At 38.8% G+C, this 21,963-nt stretch overlaps 1 protein-coding gene across 2 annotated transcripts in view; it reads right to left on the reverse strand.

Moving 5' to 3' along the window:
• Positions 1–21,963, reverse strand: part of CWF19L2 (CWF19 like cell cycle control factor 2) — a 138,716-nt gene that overhangs the window by 13,348 nt on the left and 103,405 nt on the right. Inside the window, exons 13-15 of one of the 2 annotated variants that reach the window (XM_058289438.2) lie at positions 11,203–11,412; positions 4,170–4,286; positions 1,961–3,656 (exon numbers count right to left, since the gene is read on the reverse strand). In XM_058289438.2, coding sequence (XP_058145421.1) covers positions 3,624–3,656; positions 4,170–4,286; positions 11,203–11,412 — 360 coding nt within the window. In that variant the 3' untranslated portion in view covers positions 1,961–3,623. Of the gene's footprint in view, positions 1–1,960; positions 3,657–4,169; positions 4,287–11,202; positions 11,413–21,963 lie in introns of those variants that run through there. The other variant, XM_058289437.2, reaches the window with a different exon arrangement.

Here is a 21,963-nt window from a genome sequence, read left to right on the forward strand (position 1 = left end):
TTTATCAGCTATGTGGATTCCAAATATTTTTCCCATTATGTAGGTTGTCATTTTTACTTTGATGGTAAAGTCTTTTGAGACAAAAGATTTTAATTTTAATGAAGACCCAGTTATCTATTTTTTTTCTTATTTAATCATAAAAACAAACCAAATTGTTTCTCCAGTGTTTCAAAAGATGAAAAATGAACAGATTGGGTAAATGACATGACCAAGGTCTCCTTGTTAACAAAAGAAATGAAAAAAAAATGCTTGATCATATTCACATCTTATAAAACTAAATCCCATATTCTTTTTTTGTCCTTAACAATGATATAGTACCTTCCTTTGTCTTTGCTACAAAATGTTACAATAGTATTGTTAACTATAGTCTATAAGTTATATAAGTTGTATTTTCCCATCTATCACATATATATATTTTTTAAGATTTGTTTTTTTATTTCTTTCCCCTTCCTCCTCCCCCCCCCCCAGTTGTCTGCTCTCTCTGTCCATTCGCTGTGTGTTCTTCTGTGACCGCTTCTATCCTTATTAGTAGTACCAGGAATCTGTGTCTCTTTTTGTTGTGTCATCTTGCTGTGTCAGCTCTCCGTGTGGGCAGCGCCATTCTTGGCTGCACTTTCTTTCGCACTGGGCGGCTCTCCTTACGGGTGCACTCCTTGCGCGTGGGGCTACCCTACACGGGGGACACCCCTGCGTGGCACGGCACTCCTTGCGCGCATCAGCACTGCACATGGGCCAGCTGCACATGGGTCAAGGAGGCCCAGGGTTTGAACCGCGGACCTCCCACGTGGTAGGCAGACGCCCTAACCACTGGGCCAAGTCCGCTTCCCTATCACATATTCTTAACACCTTGTAATAGAGGAACATTCTAGTATTATTAACCACAATCCTCTTCTACCACCAAATCACTATATTATATAGTCCCTATATTATCTGTATACACTGCACTTTTCAGTATTTTGAAATATTTACTCTGGGCTTTACTCCCTGAATATCTTTTTCTTGGTTTTGTAACCAGCTGGTGATAAGACAGATTTCCTTGAGCTTCAGCCCTCCTGTCAGGAAGGTCTGCCCAAGGCAAATGCAGTGTGCAGGGCTTTCCCTGTCTTTCTGGACCTCTGTCTTGTCCTGGGCTTTGGCCTGTTAGTTGTTTTGGAGTTCCCTTGTTTACAGGAGTTTGGTTGTCCCCGCTGTTTCCCAGGGGACAAACCTCCCTCTTCTGGGTGTTCGAAGCCAGCAGGCCTTTGGCCCAGGCTTTCTGCCTGCATAGTTTTAAAATACATATATATAATTAATTTTTTTTATTTTTAAAGAAGCTTTAGAGGCCCAGTGGTTAGGGCGTCCGTCTACCACATGGGAGGTCCGCGGTTCAAACCCCGGGGCCTCCTTGACCCGTGTGGAACTGGCCCATGTGCAGTGCTGATGCGCCCAAGGAGTGCCCTGCCACACGGGTGTCCCCGCGTCAGGGAGCCCCACACACAAGGGGTGCGCCCCGTAAGGAGAGCCGCCCAGTGCCAAAGAAAGTGCAGCCTGCCCAGGAATGGCGCCGCCCACAAGGAAAAATGACACAAGATGATGCAGCAAAAAGAAACACAGATTCCCGGGCCGCTGACAACAGAAGTGGACAAAGAAGATGCCGCAAACAGACACAGAGAGCAGACAACTGGGGTAGGGGGAAGGGGAGAAAAATAAATAAATAAATAAATTTTTAAAATATATATATAAAATAAGAGATTTCCACATGCCCCACTCCCACCCCCACTTTCCCACATTAACAACATCTTTCATTAGTGTGGTACATTTGTTACAATTGATAAACACATACTGAAGCATTGCCACTAACCATGGACTAGAGTTTACATTATAGCTTACACTCTGTCCCCGACAATTTTTTAAGTTATAACAAAATATACAATGGCCCCCGTATTACACCCATTATTCCCTCTCCTTTACACTCCTTTCCTTGTCTCACACTGCTTTTTTCTAGAGGGCAAATTCCGGGTGGACAAGCATGAGGAAGAGCACTTTGACAAATCAGTCTTTCCCAGTCCAAACAGGGCCAGGGATCCACGAGGGGGCGCAGGCCGGCTCTACAATGCCCTGAGGAAGGAATCAGGAAGGGTCCAAGGGTTTCACACATGGCTCCGCAAAGCTGGGCTTTTTCAGCCTGCCCAGCAAAGGCAGCCCTTCCAGCAAATGTACCTTGCAGCCTTGAGGCAGTGCAGCATCCTTACGCCTCTAACCACCCAGGGGCAGTTTGAAACAGTGGCAGCCATCACCCTTGTCCAGGGTGGGTTTAAGCAATAACTGCCCTGAGAACAGGGACCCTAGCTCCAAAGCCACTAATCAAAAGTTGTGACCAAAGGGAGCAGGTGTAGCTCCTGGTTGAGCAACTGCTTCCCATGTTTGAGGTCCCAGATTCAATCCCTGAAACCTCCTTTTACAAAAAAACAAAAAAAACCCCTCTGATCAGTGATCACCTATGCCCTACCCTGGTCTTGCGGAAGAGGATTTTTAAGACCCTTTCTGTCACCTAGCCAGGGGCTGGAACTTAAGGTGGCCTGCCATGAGAGTGGGGGATGGTAGCTGTCACGCTGAGAGAAATTTACTGTTCTTCACTGTACTGTATCAGCCTCTTCCTCTTGCTTTCCCCTGGATGCTGTTATAATATTATAACATTATAAAGAAAGTTATAATTTGTAACATTTTTTCTTTTATCAAACAAAATGAGCTATAATATCATTATTTGCATAAATATTTGGATTTTGCTCCCACCCAATTTTCCATAATGCATATGGCTTATAACATCTCCTAAGTGCAACTTAACCTCTACGAGAATATACCATAACTTTGGGCAGAATTAATAAATTATTTTATCTCTGAATTTCTCACAACCCCTACAAGACTACCTTACATAAGGGTACTCTGTATTTATTGAACTGAATAAACTCTTTTATCCATCCCAATGCTTTCCATCAAGTAGACTAATAAGGTACAGAAATAATGAAGTGTTCAAATCAGACCCTTATAATTATTTAAAACCTTTTTGGCAATGTATTTTGCTCTAAACTAAGTCAGTTTTTGCATGTATACGTTTTTAAAAGGCATCCCAGAAAAGTTCTAAAATAATTCTGAAAACCTAATTTCCATACTTTCCACCTTAAATTACTTGTTCTGGCATCCATGACTAGAAAATAATTGATTTTCATATCAAAAATACTTGACCAACATGTTTTTCCATAAACCTACAACGCTAATAAAATTTTTAAAAATTGTCCACATTCTAACCCTTGCTTGGCCATAGATGTATTAAAACAATCTGCCCTTACCTTCACAGCATATTTCTAAAATGTATTAGGAGTAAAGGACTGAATTTCATGAAATGCCATCAAAATAGCCTCTCTTTTGGAATCTTTATTAGCATGCTACAAAGACTACTATACAGTCTCTTTTGAAGTCTTACAATTTTCACATTTTCTAACCAGGGGTTCCAGCAATTCCTATTCAGTTGTCAAGCATTAGAAAAATAAAGAGTTTTCTTCCTCTCCTTTTTTGGTCATTAGGAGGTTTTTGAAATAATTCAGCAGCAATTTCACCCATGCTGTGCCTTTCCATCTCTTGAAGAATCAGTCACAAAAACCAATCTTTGAATGCAAAAGCTGGGCAATATTATAAAGGGGAAAGAGCAGAAATTAAAGTCAGTAACGAAATCACCACAAAATCACAGCAGCTGAGAAGGTCAGTTCTGTTCAAGGGAAACATGGCAATGGCTGAATAAAACCTCTGACTCACAAATTTCCTTTTATTGCTTTCAAATTTCTTTCCTTATGCCTGGGATTTATTAGTTTACTATGATAAGAATGATTATCTCACACTACTAAAAAAAAGCACTGATTCAAAGTCTTATTTTTTAAGTAAAAATAATTATTTTATCAGTTTATTTAGTTGACAAAAGTTTTCAAAACATGGAGTATATGACAGAAAGAAAATAAAAAGGTATTAAGTAGTAAAAACATTATGATCCACAAATATACACAACTATGGAAATATATGCAGTGCTTAAGTTCAGAAAATAAAATCATTAGTGAAGATATAAACCCTGTTAGAAATTATAATAATTTGTGAAAATTGCTCATGAGCTTTATAATTATAATTAACATTATCATGCTGACCTGAATTTCCTCCCAGATGTCCTCATCCAATAAGGTAGCTGCTCTATGGTGTTGCAACGGGACTATCAGGCAGTGCCCCTCAGTAAGAGACTGAAAGTTGGGTAAACATAAATAAACCTATGGAAAAAAATTCCAAAGTTAAATGTTATTGCTATTTATTCTCAGTTGTAAGATATGAGTTCCCTAGTAGGGAAGAGTTCAACATTTAATGAAGTCTACTTGCTTATAAACAATATTTTTATTTTAATATTTTAAAAGATATTGTAACTGAGGGTTAAGAATTAACAAATATGATTACTAACTCATTATAGAGATGCCTTTATATTATAAAATAGCAAAATATGCTTGCCTTTGGAATGGGATTCTAGATTGACCTTACCCTTGTTTCACCCTTGTGTATGCTTACTATCATGATGGTAACCATTCCACCCTCCTGTTTAGTATCTATATGGAAAACCCTGAGATTGACTTCTACTCAGTTCCAAAATCTTGATCTCTAAAAATGATTGTAACTTTGTGAATCACCCTGGTTTGGTACCCACTGCTATCTTGTTCAGCCCCTTAATGTTTCTTAATGAAGGAACCTGTATCCAGCTCCACCTCAATTATTCATCAGCACCCTGGCATTATAAAATATTAGAATTTCTGCAGAACAGAGAAGCAGTTTTGGGGCAGTCTAAGGCAAATGACCTCCTTTGCTTGCACAGCCAAATAAACTCTTTCTTGGAAACCATGGTGTCCCAGGAATTGGCTTTAAAGGCACATGGGGAGAACAAATCCCTTTTACTCAGTATCAATATTATGAGGATGACTTTCAATAAACTGGAAAATTAGAGCACAAGACTTCATCTTTACTGTTATACATCAGACAAATGTTAAGCTCACCCAAAAGCAGAATGAATAATACTTTATCCTTGTTCTCAGGGAGCTATATGTTTTAGAACCCTTTGTAACAGCAAAAATTTCCCAAGCATAAAATGATACATGGCCTGGTTATGGTAACGTAGTTTAGCTGATGCCTATAAATCAGGCTTTGTAAACTCTCATTAGCTGAGGTAAGAGAATGAACCCAACCTAGAGGGAGAGGAGATGTCCTCAGGATGGCTTAACTTCTCTGGGTAAGCTCTCACTGTTTACATACTTACCACCTAAAAGGTGATGCTCTTTTTCCATCACACGCAAACTTTTTTTGAAAAGCAAAAAAGGTCAAGTAGTATATATGCCATGAGCAAAAAGTTTAATGAGGAGCTAAAAGAAAATTCTACAAAGGACCTTGATCTTATTTTCTATTATTTTTGTTAGGCTTAGCAAGAATTATTTTGCATGGCAAAAAGTATTTTATTTATTTATTTTATAACACTGAAAATTTTTAAAACTTTGATAAGACAAAGTAGGAGCGCATTTAGATTTTGCCTATGCTTACGGTAAAGTCACAACTATATCCACAATTTAGAAAAACACAATACATAAACAAAAAAGCATGGGAAAGTCCATAGCAACTTGTTAGACTAAGATATTAACATAAATAACTAAGCCTCCTAGATAATTACTGTGAAAAAGAACCAGATACAAGGTCAATTATAGGTAAGATACCAAGTCAACTTTTAAAAGCATTATGAATATTATAAAACTACCTAAAACAGATATTGGAAATCACTTTTTCCAAACAAAATGAACATATAACAGGGGGGAAAAAAATAAACAAATACCTAAAGAAATTATTTAGAGCACACAAAATGGCAAAACTTTTTTTTAATTTGAAAGGAAGAGCAGAACCCTGTATCAACCAATAACTTAGTAAGGGTCTACTCCATGGCAAGCACTGTTCTAAATGTTAGAGAACCAATAATGATTAGAGACAAAAATCCTTGCCCATAAGAAGCCCAGTAGGGGGAGAAAATAACTAAGTAAAATGTATATTTCAGATCATGATAAGGGGTACCAAGAAAATAAGGCAGTTAAAGAGCACAGACAGTGTCTATGGAAACTTTAGAGAGCCCACTTTAGAGTCACCTGCTGGGATGACATGAAAGGATACCTGAAGGAGGTAAGGCTGTGAGCTATGCAAATGCTTGTGGAAAGAGTCCCCCAGGCAGAGAACTCACTGGATGTGTTTCCCAAATTGTTAGGCAGCCAGGTGGCTAAGCTGAGGGAATGTAGGCCACAATAAAGATTCTGGCACTTGTTTGAAAACTAGATCTGACTAATGCTGACTAAAATTTTTTTAAAAAGATCATTGTGGCTGCACAATAGAGAAGGCAATGAGGGAAGAGAAGGAAGACCAATTAGGAAGCTTCTGCAAGAATCCAGTAATAGATGACGGCTTGGGCCAGGGTGGTAGAAGTAAAGCTTATGAGATGCAGTCAGAATAGGTATGTATTTTGAAATAGAGCCAAGAGGATTTAAAGATGAGAATGAGTGAGGTGTGTGGAAAAGAAAGGAGTCAAGTGTTACAATAAGTAATTATCTAAGCAATGAAAGGATGAAGATGACATTTACTAAGAAGAGAATGACTATGGGAAACCAAGGTTCTGGCAGAGGGTGAAAGCAGGAGTAGGAATCAGACATTCAGTTTGAGGTATCAGGTTATATTGATTAGACATTTTGGAAAAGGCAAAACTATAAAGACAGTAAAAAGATTAGTAGATGCTAGCAGTTCAGGGGACATGAGGAAGGCTGAATGGGTGAAGCATAGGGGGTTTTTAGGGCAGTGAAGCTCTTTATGAAATTATAATGGTAGATACAGGACATTATGTATTTTTCAAAATCCATAGAGCTTTAAAGCACAAAGAGTGAAATTTCATGTATGTAAAAAAAAATTTTTTTTAATTCATTTAGGAGGTGTGGGGATTCCAGGAAAGATGCAGATTGTGACAAGAGAATTTACCTGTATTACAAATGCATGACATAATCTCACTGAAGGGCATAGAGGGAAAAGGTGCTGACTTGAGTAATTCTGGAAATGAATTGAACCTGAAAGACGAAAGGCAAAAGTACCTGTGCATAAGTACTTTTTCTACATAATAAAGTTGTTTCCTAGACGGGAATGCGTTAATTATGATACTGCTATACATCTATACTGAAATTGAAAAATTAAGTAAATGGATAGTGGGTTGTGGGAGACAGGTTTCTCACCAGGGAAGTAGGAATTTACAGATAAGCAAGGAGGAGGTAGAATGATCCATGTGGTAACAGATTAGAGCGGTAGACATCAGTATGAACTCATATTTAGCCTAAGTCAGGCACAGATGGTGAGAATTATTTATAGGTATGTGTGTGTATATATATACCAAATTGTATACACATAACATTTCCTTGCCCTGTGAGTTGACGGGAAGAACTGATACCCCAGTAGGAATAAGCAATCCTAGTGTCCAGATCTTGGTTTTTAATACATTCCTCCAATATAAAGAACCAGTGCACTTTAGATAAACAATTGATTTTACAAATGGGGCTGAAAATTTTCAAAATGAGACTAGAGCATCTTATACTTCCAGAAAGTAAGGAGGAAGGAAGAGAGGGAGGGAGGGCAAAGTAAAAACTGATAGGGGGACACGTCAAAAGAAACACAGAAACCAACTGAAGGAACTCCTAATGGCCAAAGCCAGAACAATACGGGCATTAAAATAATCAAGTAGCACTGGATTATAACCCAAAATATAAAATATCCACGAATCTATACGAATATAAATCAATAATTGAATAAATAAGTAAACAATGAAGAGGGAGCATATCTCCTCATTCCTTTAGTATGGGATGCATACGGTGAATTCTGTCCAGAGAATATAGTATGGACGCTGGGAAGAGAGAGTAACTTTACAGTGGGGAAACCTGATAAATGCTACCTAAGCCAGGTGATCAAAGTCAATATCAGCAGTGATCAGTAATGTTGCTACTATGTTCCTCTGATATGGTGTGATGAAAATGGCATTTTATACTTCTGTGGTCTTCCTTCCAAAAATCCATGACCCCAGTCTAGTCACGAGAAATTCAATAGACAAATACCAACCAATAGAGGGGAGAAGACCTGACAAGTATTCCTCAAAACTCTCAAGGTAATTAAAAACAAGGAAAATCTGAGAAACTGTCACAGCCAAGGAGAGCCTAAGAGAACATGACAACTAAATGTAGTTTGGTATCCTAGAACAGAAGTAGGACATTAGGCAAAAACTAAGGAAATACGAATAAAGTATAGACTTTAGTTAATAATAATGTATCAGTATGGTTCATTAATTACAACAAATGTACTAACTATACTGATGTAAGATGTTAATACGGGAAACTGGGGGTAGGGTATATGGGAATCTATGTAGTATAGTCTCAATATTTCTGTAAATTTATAGCTATTCTAAAAAAAAGTTAAGTCTATGTAAAAAGTAAAGCACAATGTTGACAAGGTAAATAGCTACATTTTATTAAAAAAGAGGGGGCAGGCAGAGATGTCTAATAATCAGAAAATTAATTTCTGATTCTAATGAGTGCTAATGTAGTTTCATTAATAGATTTGGGTTTAAGGCATTATTTTAGCAGTAGAAATTCAAGCTGAGCCTAAGATTATTGAACTGACTTGAAATACTGTTTGCTATTTCAGTTTAAAAGCAAAACAAATCATTAAATTCATGACCATATATTATTATCTCAGGTAAGAACTAAAGGGAATGATTTATTTATTGTTTATTCGGATTTTTAAAAATGATCTATTAGCTACAATGGATGTGACAGAACCAGGTATCACAGGGAAATGATGAACTTCCTTCTAACCAATACTTCAGATATGTCTACACTGAAATGTTTACAGATGAAAGGCTGAAGGTAGATGGCAGTTTTTAAAGCAAAGAAAGTATACTAAAGCAGAGGTGGAGAAAGGAGAAACACCCTGGTTTCAAACCTAATGAAAAGCCTAATCAGAGGGAGAAGAAACAGATCAACCAATGGTCTCAGTAGCTGAAAGCAAAGAGAAGAATTTAATACCATTACAAATGACTAATTAGAAAATGTGTGTTGGGAATCAGATGTGGCTCAAGTGAATGAGCTCCTGCCTACCACATGGGAGGTCCCAGGTTTGGTTCCTAGTGCCTCACTGATGTGATGGGCTGGCAAGGCAAGCTAACACAAGATGACGCAACAAGAGACAAAAGGAGGAAAACATAATGACAGATACAACAAAGCAGGGACGGAGGTGGCTCAAGTGATTAGGCACCTCTTCCCACATGGGAGATCCCGGGTTCAGCTCCTTGTGCCTCCTAAAAGCAAGATAAGCATACAGCAAACAGAGAGTGACTGTAAACAACAAGGGTGGGGGAGCAGAAATAAAGAAATAAAATAAATCTTTTAAAAATGTGTGTTATTCACAGTAGCAGAGGAACACGAGAAGAGAGGGGAAAAGACTCCATAAGATAGTAGTACGATACGAACAAACAGAAATGCTTAACTAGCCAACAGTTTCCTTTCACCAATAATTGAGAAACGCCTGCTTTGCGATGCAGCCTACAAAACAGGAGGCTAACAAAACGGCAGTACACTTAACATTCCTGTGGATCCCTGGAGTCAGCCTGCCTTCAGCACAGCAAGGAAAACGAAGCCACTGAAAAGACCCCAAACTTCACCTAAGGCAATGGAAGAAAATTTTGTTATCTGATGTTTAATTTACTCATATTTTTTAAAGATAGGTAGCAAACTAGAGGTGAACGAATTAGTTATATATAGGATCAATAAATACAAAAATTTAAATGTTTATATAAAAGGTCCAGAAAAGAATTTAGGAAAATTAATATAAGTAATTGGTTATGATAGTTTCTTTTTAAAAATTGATTAATTTGAGTGCAGCTTTTATATTAACCTTTTGGTTAAAGTCTGGAAAGAAAGAAAAGAGAAGAAGAAAAAGGGTAAGAAAATAAAGTGGGAAGCAGATATGGTTCAAGCAACTGGGCTCCAGGCTACCACATGAGAGGGCCAGGTTTGATACCTAGGGCCTCCTGGTGAAGGCAACCTGGCCCATGAGGCTAGCTGGCCCGAGTGGAGAGCTGACTCATGCAGGAGTGCTGGCCTCCACGGAGTGCTGGCCCACGCAGAGACCTGGTGCAGCAAGATGATGCAACAAAGAAAGACACAGAGAAGAGACAGTAAGAGATGCAGCAGACCAAGGAGTTGAGGTGGCACAATAGAATGAACGCCTCTCTCCCACTCTGGAAAGTCCTAGGATTGGTTCCTGGAGCCACCTAATGAGAATACAAGCAGACACAGAAGAAGACACAGCAAATGGACACAGAGAGCAGACAATGAGGCGGGGGAGGTGGGAGGGGTTGGTGAATAAATAAATCTTTAAAAAAAAAAAGAAATTAAAAGAAACCAACATTCAAACTGATAAAGTAACTATCTTTATGACTTAATGATATACCAACCTAAAGAAAGACTAAACATGGAATGGAAAATCTAATGACCATTCTTTGAATATATAGTTGTGTATGTTTGTGTGTGTTGTGTATATTACAACAAGTAAATAATTAAATATGTATATGTCTATGCCTCAAACTATTTGCTCCTGAAATCATGATGCCTTCTGTGTCTATGATTTACTATACCAGGTACGCATTGATTATTTATTTAATGTAGGAATTAAATCAACAAACATTTATTGAGAGGAGTGACATTATAATGTACCAGGAGCAGGGCTAGATGCCTGGTATACAATGATGAACAAGTGGAGCTCACAGACTACTACAGATTTATTGAGGGAAAAAGCTTTGAGCAAAGCCTACTTAGACTGAATTTCCCTGAGGTGACTTTAATGCTGAGAAAGTACCAATCATGCAAATAAACTCACACAGCTGATAAATGCTGACGCCAGCGTTGAATCGCTCTGGCTCCCAAGTCCATGGCCTTAGCCACTCCAGGGAGCTGAACGGCACATGATGTGAGCATAACGGCATTTAATAAGGGAAGACAGCTTCCCAAGGGATCTTATAAACGTATGAAGAAAAAGGCAAATCTACATATATTGAGAATATTAGGTAAATAATATCTTATTTCTTACCTTAACACCTATTGCTACAATAAGATGCTTGGGAAATTGAGAGCTGTCAAAACAATACAGACATTTTTCCATTTGTTTAGTAAGACTCTGGTGCTCAGCAATAGCTTTTTTCCTCTGGTTCACTTCTTCACCAAGACGTTCTCTTTCAGCAGCCTTGGAGACGAACATGTCATCCAGAGTGTAATAGTCTCTATCTGTTTTTCCCATAAACTGAAAAATCAAAATAATGTGGTGGGGGGAAGAGGACAGGAGTTAAGATTTTATTGTACTGTAGCATCATGAAGTCATATCCCTAAGTTCTATGACAAAGCTCTTACATTAAAAAAAAAGACGATTAAAATTTAAGTAAACTTTTACCTTCAAAGGTCAATCAATCCATCCTCATCATCACTTTTACATCATAACATTACTGAGCATTTACTATACACAATTCAATGAGATCTGATTTTTATACTCCTATGAGTTAGGAACCATTATCAATATATAACATATATATTAAATAAGGTATCTTTAAACAGAAAAATGCCAGCTAATAAATTAGGTGTGACAGAATTTTAAAAATCATATTGCACACTCAATGTAGTGATTAATTCAGGATGATCATTAATGGATGCTAAGACTGTTAGAGAACAGGATTCTCACATAGTGTTAAAATATTATCCCAAATAGTACTTTCAATTACAAACAGAAAATATATGTCTGCAATGAAGTAATCAAACTTTGCATAGTGGACATCCCAACATTATGTGTCTCCTGATGAGATGCAACTGGAAGTCTACAATATTACTAAGGCAACAAACTTGCCAAAAATGTTTAAACTGCATCTAATCATGTGAAACAATCAGACAAATTCTGATTGCAAGTTCAGTTTACAAGCCATCTGTCTGGACTCTTAAAAAAATCAATGTCATGAAAAAATAAATAAATAAAGGACTGGTCTAAAATTTAAAGAGAATAAAGAGACTGTGTAGTAAAGGATTAACATCACCAAAAGAGAGATCTGGCCTTTACCCTCAGCTGGGAGAAAATCTCTAACGCCTTGCAGTGTCCTGCCTAATAAGAGCGGATTTCTTTACCTAGGAACCTTTGGTCACATTGGATAGTCTATGTTAACAACATGATTTATAATGGAGATTTTGGGCCACACAATAACAGTTTAACTTCCAGAAGGGTAAACTAAGGTCAGCCATGCAGGGTTCAATTAATTATGTCTGTGTGACCAAATCCCAATAAAAACTCTAGACACAAAGGCTTGGGGAAGCTGCCCTGATGTGCAATACCCTGTGCATATTGTCACACATCATTTCTAGGAGAAGTTAGCATTGTCCACACTCCCTAGGAAAAGACAACTTTCTCAGAAGCTTCTCACTTGGAATCTTATAGATTAGTTCATGCACCTATATCTGTATTCTTTCCCTGTAATAAACCACAACCATAAGTATAATAGCTTTCAGTGAGTTTTATAAGACCTTTTAGAGAATAATCAAATCAAAGATGGTTTTAGGAACCCCTTAACTTGCAATTGCTATCAGAAGTGAGGGTAGAACATGGGAAAAATCTTCATGATCTTAGATTTCGCAATGGTTTTATTAGGTATGACTCAAAGGCATGAGAGCAAAAAGAGAAAAAATGAAGTAGACTTCTAAGATTAAAAACTCTTACGTATCATAGGACATTATCAAGAAAGTGAAAAGACAACTTACAGAAGGGGAAAAAATAATTGCAAATCATGTATCTGATGATATGCAAAAATATAAAGACCTAAAACGCAACAACGAAAAAGCAACCCAATGGACAAAGAAGATATTTGTCCAAAGAAGATATAAAATGGCCAATAAGCACACAAAAAGATGCTCAACATCATTAGTTATCAAGGAAATGCAAATCAAAACCACAATAAGATACCACTTCATAGCCACAAAAATGGCCATTATTAAAAAATGGAAAACAGCACTGTTGGAGAGGATACAGAAAATGTGGTACCCTCATGCATTACTGGTGGGAATGTAAAATAGCGCAGCCACTACGAAAAGCAGCATAGCAGTTGCTGAAAAAGTTAAATACAAAATTACTTTGACTCTAACTTTATTCCTAGATACATGCCTAAAGAAACTGAAAACAGGGACTTAAACAGATACAGGCACACCGATGTTCATAGCAACATTATTCACAATACCCAAAAGATGGAAACAACCTAAAAGTGTCCGCCATCAGATGAATATTTAAACAAAATGTGATATATACATACATGGAATATAATTCAGCCATAAAAAGGAATGAAGTTATGATACATGTTACAGCATGGGCAAACCTTGAAAACATTATGCTAAGTGAAATAAGCAAAGCTTGCAAAGACAAGTATTTTAAGATTCCATTTATATGAAATATCTAGAATAGGCAAATTCACAGACAGAAGTAAATTACAGATTACCAAGCAGGGGCTGGGGATTAGGGGTGTAAGGAGTTACTGCTTAATGGATACAGAGTTTGTTTAGAGTGATGAAAATTTTGTTAATAGATAACGGTAATGGTTATATAGCAGTTGAATATAATTAATGCCACTGAAATGTACACTTAAAAATAGGTAAAATGGCAAATTTTATGTTATATATATGTTACCATAATCAATTCTTATATGGTGAAAATGGCAAATTTGGTGTTATATATATCGTATCACAGTATTTTTTTTTATTTTTAAAAATAACAATAAAAAGTAGTGTGGGACCTCCAAACTTGCAGTTTGTGTCAAAGTAAGGTGGTTTTGGGAACTCCCAAGCTTCATAGAGATAAAATAACCAAATGCAATGTATGAATATTGACTAGTGTAGCAGTTGGTATTATTTATGAATTCCAAAAATAGATACTGGATTATGTTTGTAAATTGGTTTGTAAATTGGTCTATTTCTCTGGGTACATTAGATGTATTGGATTCAGAAATTTCACTCTTACTTGATTAAATTACGATTATGGCTTTGATTGGGCCACATCAGTAGAACATTGAGTCCCCGCCCCCTTGGTGGGCAGAGAGTCACAGAGAAACCACACTGCAGAGAAGAGGGTTTGGAGTTTTAACGCTGGAGCCCCAGGAAGTGAATACACAAAGGAAAGAGAAAAGGCTCTATTAGCAAAAGAGAGAGGTTCCAGGAAGAGAGACAAGTCATTTACCTGGTAAGTCTACAGTTGACCTTGTACAGAGAACAGAACAGCTGGGCCCAAAGAGAAACAAGCCCAGGGAGAGAGATAAGACTTATCCCAGCCTACAGCTGATATTGGAAGAAGCAGGGACCACAGAGCCGATAAAGGGAGAGGAAGCCTGAACCTTTGCAGACGTCACAGCCATCATGCTCCAACACGGAGCAACAGACTTTGGTGAGGGAAGTAACTTATACTTTATGGCCTGGTAACTGTAAGTTTCTACCCCAAATAAAAGCCAACAGATTTCTGGAATTTTGCATTAGCACCCCTTTGGCTGACTAATATAACTGGATCCTGAATCTCCATTAAAAAACAAACTATAATATATATTTCAGGAGGATTGTGGGAAGATGGCAATAGACTAACAGGCAGAGCTGAATGCTCTCACAAAAACAAATGAAGAGCCAAAAGCTGTCCAAGGGACCTGCTTTGGGGGTCAGCAGACCAGGACAGTGCTACACAATTTCCGGAAGGGTGAGGGGCAGAGAGACAATGAACCTGAAATGACAAATGTGAGTTACCAAACCCTTGTGGTGGCCTGAAAGACCCCTCTTCCCTCACCCTGGGGTAAAACCCCTGGCTCATTGCAGCTGACAGGGGGAATAGATACCTTTCTCCCTGTCAGCTATTTCAAGGGAAAAGGGAGGGGGAGGAAGGGGTTTTTTTTTTTAATGAAGTCAGCCAGCAGAGCCTGCTCTGAATCTACACTCTAGAGACTCAACACAGGAACACAGGAAAGCCCAGAATCAAACATTTCCTCAGAAAGGTGCACTGATGAGTGCCATCTGCTGGCCAGTCTGGAAATTGCATGGATAAAAACTGTTCACCTTCTCTGTATCCAACCCCAGGGAGAAAATCTGTGCCCCATTTGTGAGTCTCTGGCCCAATTTTGAAAACTTAAGTTGGGCAATTTTAAAGATTGAGAATAAGTTGAACCAAATCTCAAAGAAGAGCTGGGGGGTGGGGGAGAACAATAGGTAAGAGAAAGAAATTAGCCATCAGGGTAAATTCACCATCATATTCAGATGCCTAGACATCAGCAAGAAACTACAAGCCACACTAGGAAACAGGAAGAGATGACCCAGCCTAAAGAACAAACCAAATATCCTGAAGAGATATACAAGATTTAATACAATGAATCTGTAATAATCACACAACTCTCCTAAATCACTTCAAAGAATTTAAAGAAATAAAAAATATTAAATAGACACTGGGAGAGCGTAAAGAACAATTTGAAAGCCTACAAAGAAAAATAACAGTATGAAAGACATGATGGATGAGATTAAACATAGATGTGAGGCATATAAGAACAGATTTTAATTGCTTGAAGACAAAATTAAGTGATTTTAATGACAGAATATCTGAACTGGAAAAGACAGGAGAACAGAAAGAAAAGAGAATGGAAAAGGGGCAGAAAGAATATTTGAGAATATAATGACCAAAAACTTCCTAACCCTTATGAAGAACATAAATATAAATATCCAAGAAGGACAATGTACCCCAAACGAGTAAATCTGAGTAGACGTACTCCTAGACATCTTCTATTCATCATGACAAATATCAGAGATAAAGAGAAGATTCTCAAAGCAGCAAGAGAAAAGCAAAGCATCACATACAAGGGAAACTTGATGAGATTAAGTGCTGACCTCTCATCAGAAACCAAGGAGGAGAGAAGATACAGTCAAGACTTCTGTATCTGGGAAGCAGCTGTGCTTCAACTGATAGAGTGTCCGCCTACCACATGGGAGGTCCAGGGTTCAAACCCCGGGCCTCCTTGACCCGTGTGGAGCTGGCCCACGTGCAGTGCTGATGCGCGCAAGGAGTGCCGTGCCACGCAGGGAGCTGGCCCACGCACAGTGCTGATGCACACAAGGAGTGCCGTGCCACGCAGGGGTGTCCCCCACATAGGGGAGACCCACGCGCAAGGAGTGCACCCCAAAAGGAGAGCCGCCCAGCGCGAAAAAAGCATAGCCCGCCCAAGAGTGGTGCCACACACACGGAGAGCTGACGCAGCAAGATGATGTGACAAAAAGAAACACAGATTCCCAGTGCTGCTAACAAGAATAGAAGCAGACACAGAATAACACACAGTGAATGGACAGAGAGCAGACAACTGGAGGGGAGAAATAAAAATAAACCTTTAAAAAAAAAAAAAAGAATTCTGTATCCAACAAAGCTGCCCTTCAAAAATGAGGGTGAGTTGAAAGTCTTCACAGACAAACAAAAACAGATAGAATATGTTGCCAAAAGACCAGATACTAAAAGGGGTGCTAGTAATGTTTAGTAATTTTTAGTAATCAAGATTATTAGGAAGAGTAAACTAAAGGATAAGAAAGCAGACAAAAGAACGATATGACAACAGAGAGCTCAAGGACAAAATGGATGAAGTAAGTAATCCCTTTCTAGTAATAACACTGAATGTTAATAGATTGAACTTCCCAATCAAAAGACAGACTGACAGAATGGAATAAAAAATACGAGCTGTCTGTATATTGTCTATAAGAGACCCACCTCAGACGTAAGGACACAACGAGGTTAAAAGTGAAAGGCTGGAAAAAAGATATTCCATGCAAAGAGTAACCAAAAAAGAGCTTGAGTAGACTAGATAAATGTAAAATAACAATATTATAGAATATGAATAATAATTTACTCAGTGCAACTGGAAAATTGTTCTTGTTATCAGTATTCTGTAATTTTTTTCATACAAAATGAACACTTGCTTTTAATTGAGAAAGGCTGGAGAAGAGATATAGTTTTGGATACTCCATTTTTCTTTAACTCTTTGTTATTAATACTCTAATTAAAATAATCTATCTGGATCAATGGTTTGGCATGACTACTGTTGAACAAGATTTTGAGTTTTCCTAACTCATAAAATTACAAGTTGGCAAATTATTATCTGCTATAATTCATTCCAATAAGATGTGAAGAATTCCCAAATAGGAATTTATCTAGAAAGAATTAAGCCCTAAATGGAAATTAATTAACTAAACCAATAATTTATTTCATTCTTAGTGATAACATCCAATAGTTAGAATTACATTATAATTCATTTCTATCATTTGAGTTATTATTTACATTTATAAATGTTTGCTGCTATGCTATTTTTATAATTGATTATATTAAATCTAACCTGGCTTTGCACTCTCGTTTAAAATTTGTAATTTCTTTCAATCTGTTTTTCTATTTATCTTACGATTTTACAATAAAGGACTTTTTAACAGTTAAAAAAAACCCATTGATTATACACTTTGGATAGATCATATGGTATGTGAATATATCTCAATAAAACTGCTTATAAACAAATAAATAATTGTGCAAGAATAGCCAGAAATAGCAGCTATGTAAACAGGGGAAACAGAGAGATTGAGAAGTGAGGAATTTTTGTTTGTTTTTTGTTTACTATTATTATTGAAATAATAAAAATGTTTTAATAATGATTGAAGAGATGAACGTATAACTGTGATTATACCAATACCAATGATTATACATTTTGGATAAATAGTATGCTTTATCGTTACATATCAATAAAACTGATTTGTTTTTAAAATACTATAAAGTTAATTATAGGTTATACATTAACTTTTTTTAACAACCAGATAACTCTGCATGCTATATAGGAATCAATCACCCAAAAGAAGATGACTGCAGCACTAGAGCCCCCACTCAGAGACAGAGAGTGGTGAAGAAAAATCCTCTCTGTGGGCAGAACTTCAAGCAGTAACCTGGTTGCTCATTATGCCTAGAGAGAGAGATGATCAGAAGTACAGGTCCACAGTGATTCATAAACCGTGGCTAATGATGAGGAACTTAGGAGGAACATAATTCAAGAATTTGTGATAAAGAGGTCTCAGGAAGAGGGATGTGGATAGACCTTTCCAAATGGGCATAGTGTACATACTTATTTGTGTCCCATGTGAAAATATTTGTGTTACTTGCCATTCCTATCATTGCCTATGGGCTCATGAACAAAGTAGTCATATAGAGATGGAAGTTAGACATGGGCTCAGTATCACGGACTTCCATTCAGCAAAGCTGATCTGGATATCCAAGCCCCAAAAGCAGAGATCCACATCAAGCCCCTTACCTGATACAATTTCCTGTGGGGATCAGCCTGCTACATGGTGGCAGGTTAAGTACACTGGACCACTTCCATTGTGGAAAGGGTAGGGCTTTGTTCTTACTAAAATAGACGCTTACTCTGGATATGGATCTGCCTTCCTTACACACAATGCTTCTGTTAAAACTACTATCTGTGACCCACAGAATACCTTATCTACATCATCATGGTATTCCAACACATGGCTTCTGACCAAGGTATTAATTTCACAGCAAATTAAGTGTAGCAGTGGATACAGGTTCACAGAATTCACTTGTCTAGGCACATTCCCCATCATCCTGAAGTAGCTGGCTGCATTGAATAGTATACTGGTTGTTTAAAAACTCAATTACAAGGGCCAGCCAGGTGACAAAACCTTGTGGATCTGGGCAGTATGTTCCAAGATACAGTATGTGCTCTAGATCAGCATCCAAATTATGTTACTGTTTCTGATTCTCCCATAGCCAGTATGACCAGGTCCGAGAATCAAGGGACAAAATGGGAATGATCCATCTCACTAGTACTCCTAGTGATACAGAAGCAAAATATTTGCTTCCCATTCCTGTGACTTTAGGCTTTCTGAATACTTCCACCAAAGGGACACAATTAATGGCTTAATGAACTTGAGGTTGATATTGTCACCTTGCCACTTTTTTGTTTTCTCTTTTTTCCTTTTTTCCTGAGGTAGTAGGGCTGGGGATTGAACCCAGGACTTCCTATGTGGAAAGCCAGCACTCAACCACTGAGCTACATCAGCTTTCCTTCACCTAGCCACTTTGGCTTCTCATTCCACTGAATCAAAAGGTAAAAAAGATTAAAGTACTGGCTGGGATAACTGACCTTGACTATAGGGCAAGCTGAGTTGCTAGTACAATGAAACTCAGAAGTATGTCTGGAATGTAAGACATTCTCTAGGTACTCCTTAGTCCTACCACATACTACAATTAAAGTCAATTAAAGTAGGATTGATAAGAATAGCCCTCTGACATGGCACAGAACTCCAAATCCATCTGCCATGACGATATAGGCTGTGATCTCTGTAGCCTTCAGGAGAACCAGCACCTAGGGTTGTATCTACTTTGGCTCTCTCTGGGGTCCTGCTGAGGTGTGGGTAAGCATGATCCCTCTGATGACCTCCCGACTCTTTTTGGAGGGCCCTACTTTGGAATTTGTGCTCCTGAGTGTGATGGAGCTGGACTCAGATGTGGCCTTCCTACACATACCTCTTCTGCCACTTTTACTGAACCTGTGGTTGGTGCTAGGGATGGTGCATACTCAGAGGTCTTTAATCTCTGGACTGCCCATGTGCCAGCTGGGCCCTGAGCCTCAGCAGACTTGCGACTCCTACTCTCTGGTTCATTGGACTTACTCAGGTAAGCTAACAGGGAGGTGAAGATGGTCAAACACCACACCAGGGAATCAAGAGTGCCTACACACAAAGAAGGGACAAAATGGGGGCAAGGGGTTACCTTCGGGTGGGGTTTTCTGGGTTTGAGGGGGGCTGGGGATGGGAAGAGGGGTAATATGATCCAAGAAATAGGTGGGAGGGAGGGGCAACATACAAACATGGGAGAGTGCCAGAAGTTCGTTGAGAACTAAATGTTGAGTAAAACGTATCAAAGTATAAGTAGGAGGGTTACCTGGTTAGGACGCTCAGGGGGTATGGTCTGATGCGGGACGGACTCCGGAGGGAATAGCTGAAGGCTCATATTGCCAAGGTGGGTTCTACCATTGGGTGGGGTGGACCCATATCCTGGGGAAGACTAATGCCGTCGAATAGAGAGAACTGTATCTCTCGTGAGAAAGGACGGCTCCCAGGGCATTAGATTGGCAGGCGTTGTGGGCGCTAAGGGGAGGGGAAAATGGACATGCAATGGATGGAACAAAGGTAAATAAGGGGGCAAAAGAGGAGTTATGTGAGAGTACACGAGGATGAATATAAAACAGCTAATATTACACCAAAAACATATAGGGGACGACAGACTAATAATGAAAACCATAAGACAAAACATAGGATAACTAAAAAATTTAGAAAAATGTACAACCTAAAGTATGGACCACATAGTAAGCACAAATGTTACCTTGTTTGAAAACTATAGTTTCGGAATCCGTACATCAGTTTCAGGAAATATGATATGAATAAGTTAAAAGATTATTGCTGTGGAAGGGAAAAGGTTTTATGGTGGATCTGGGGAAATACTGTATATTGTATATATGAATTTAGGTGATCTAAGACTCTTCTGAAGCTGACATTATGTTGGGATTCACTTTACGGGAAGTTTTGGATCACAGAGTGGTTCAACAATGGCAGCGGAGGAATACTGATATGGGATGTTATTGACAGGATATATATGGTTGACAGGGAGTTATACAGGGCATATGCCCAGGGTATATGGTAATGTCTATATATACTCATAGTGGAAACAATTAAAAATAACAGCTGGGGGGGTACTGGGCTCCTGGCCGGGGGGTCACTGTTGTAGGCCCTGGGAGAGCAGCAGCAATCCTCCAGGTGCAACGGCAAGAACCAGGAAGGAAAGAGGGCCCAACAGTGGGCTCTTGATACTAATGGCTACACTTTTGAGCCTATGCACCTGCAATAAGAACAAGGCCTAGAGTAGCATTGTGCCTGGGGGTTTCCTCCTGACAGCCTTCATGTTACTCAAATGTGGCCACTCTCACAGCCAAACTCAGCGTGTAGATGTGATGCATTCCCACCCAGCGTGGGACACGACACCCGGGGATGAGCCTCCCTGGCACCGAGGGATCACTACCACATACCAGCTGAAGAAGCAACTAGAAAATGACCTTGAATTAAAGATTCAATGCGGAACAGCAGAATAAACCTGTCTACATATAATAACATGACTTCGGGAAGCGGTTTGACCTAATGTAAGGGGGAAATGGAAAGGAGAAATGAGATTATAAGGCTGTGAGTCTCTAAAAAAGAGTCTGGAGGTTGTCAGAAGGAATACCCCTATGTACAACTGAACAGAGTCTAAGAGACAGATAAGGTAGATACAACCCCAGGTATTGGTTCTTTTGAGGGATAAAGAGACCCACGGGTTCTATGGTTATGGCAGAAGGGGTTCACTGCCATGACAGATGGCCCTTCTTTGGAGCTGGTGTTTCTGCGTGATGGAAATGGACTCAGAGGGGATCTCTTTTCACAAGACTTGCATGCTACTTTATTGGAATTGTAGTTGGTGCTGGGTTTAAGATATATGTAGGGGATTTGAATCTCTGGACTGATAATATGACACCCAGGCCCAGAGCCTCAACAGACTTCAGCTCCTACACTTTGACTTATTGGACTTACTCCACTCAGCTAACATGGAGTTGAAGAAGGTCAACCACCACAACATGGAGCCTAGAGTGTCTACAACTAGAAGCGGGAAGAGTGCATCCAGTACCCATGTGGAATCTAAGCCCTCACTTGACATAGGTGTGCAATGGACACAACCAAT

Source organism: Dasypus novemcinctus, chromosome 27, assembly GCF_030445035.2.
Source record: "Dasypus novemcinctus isolate mDasNov1 chromosome 27, mDasNov1.1.hap2, whole genome shotgun sequence".
In the NCBI taxonomy this organism is placed as follows: Eukaryota; Metazoa; Chordata; class Mammalia; order Cingulata; family Dasypodidae; genus Dasypus; species Dasypus novemcinctus.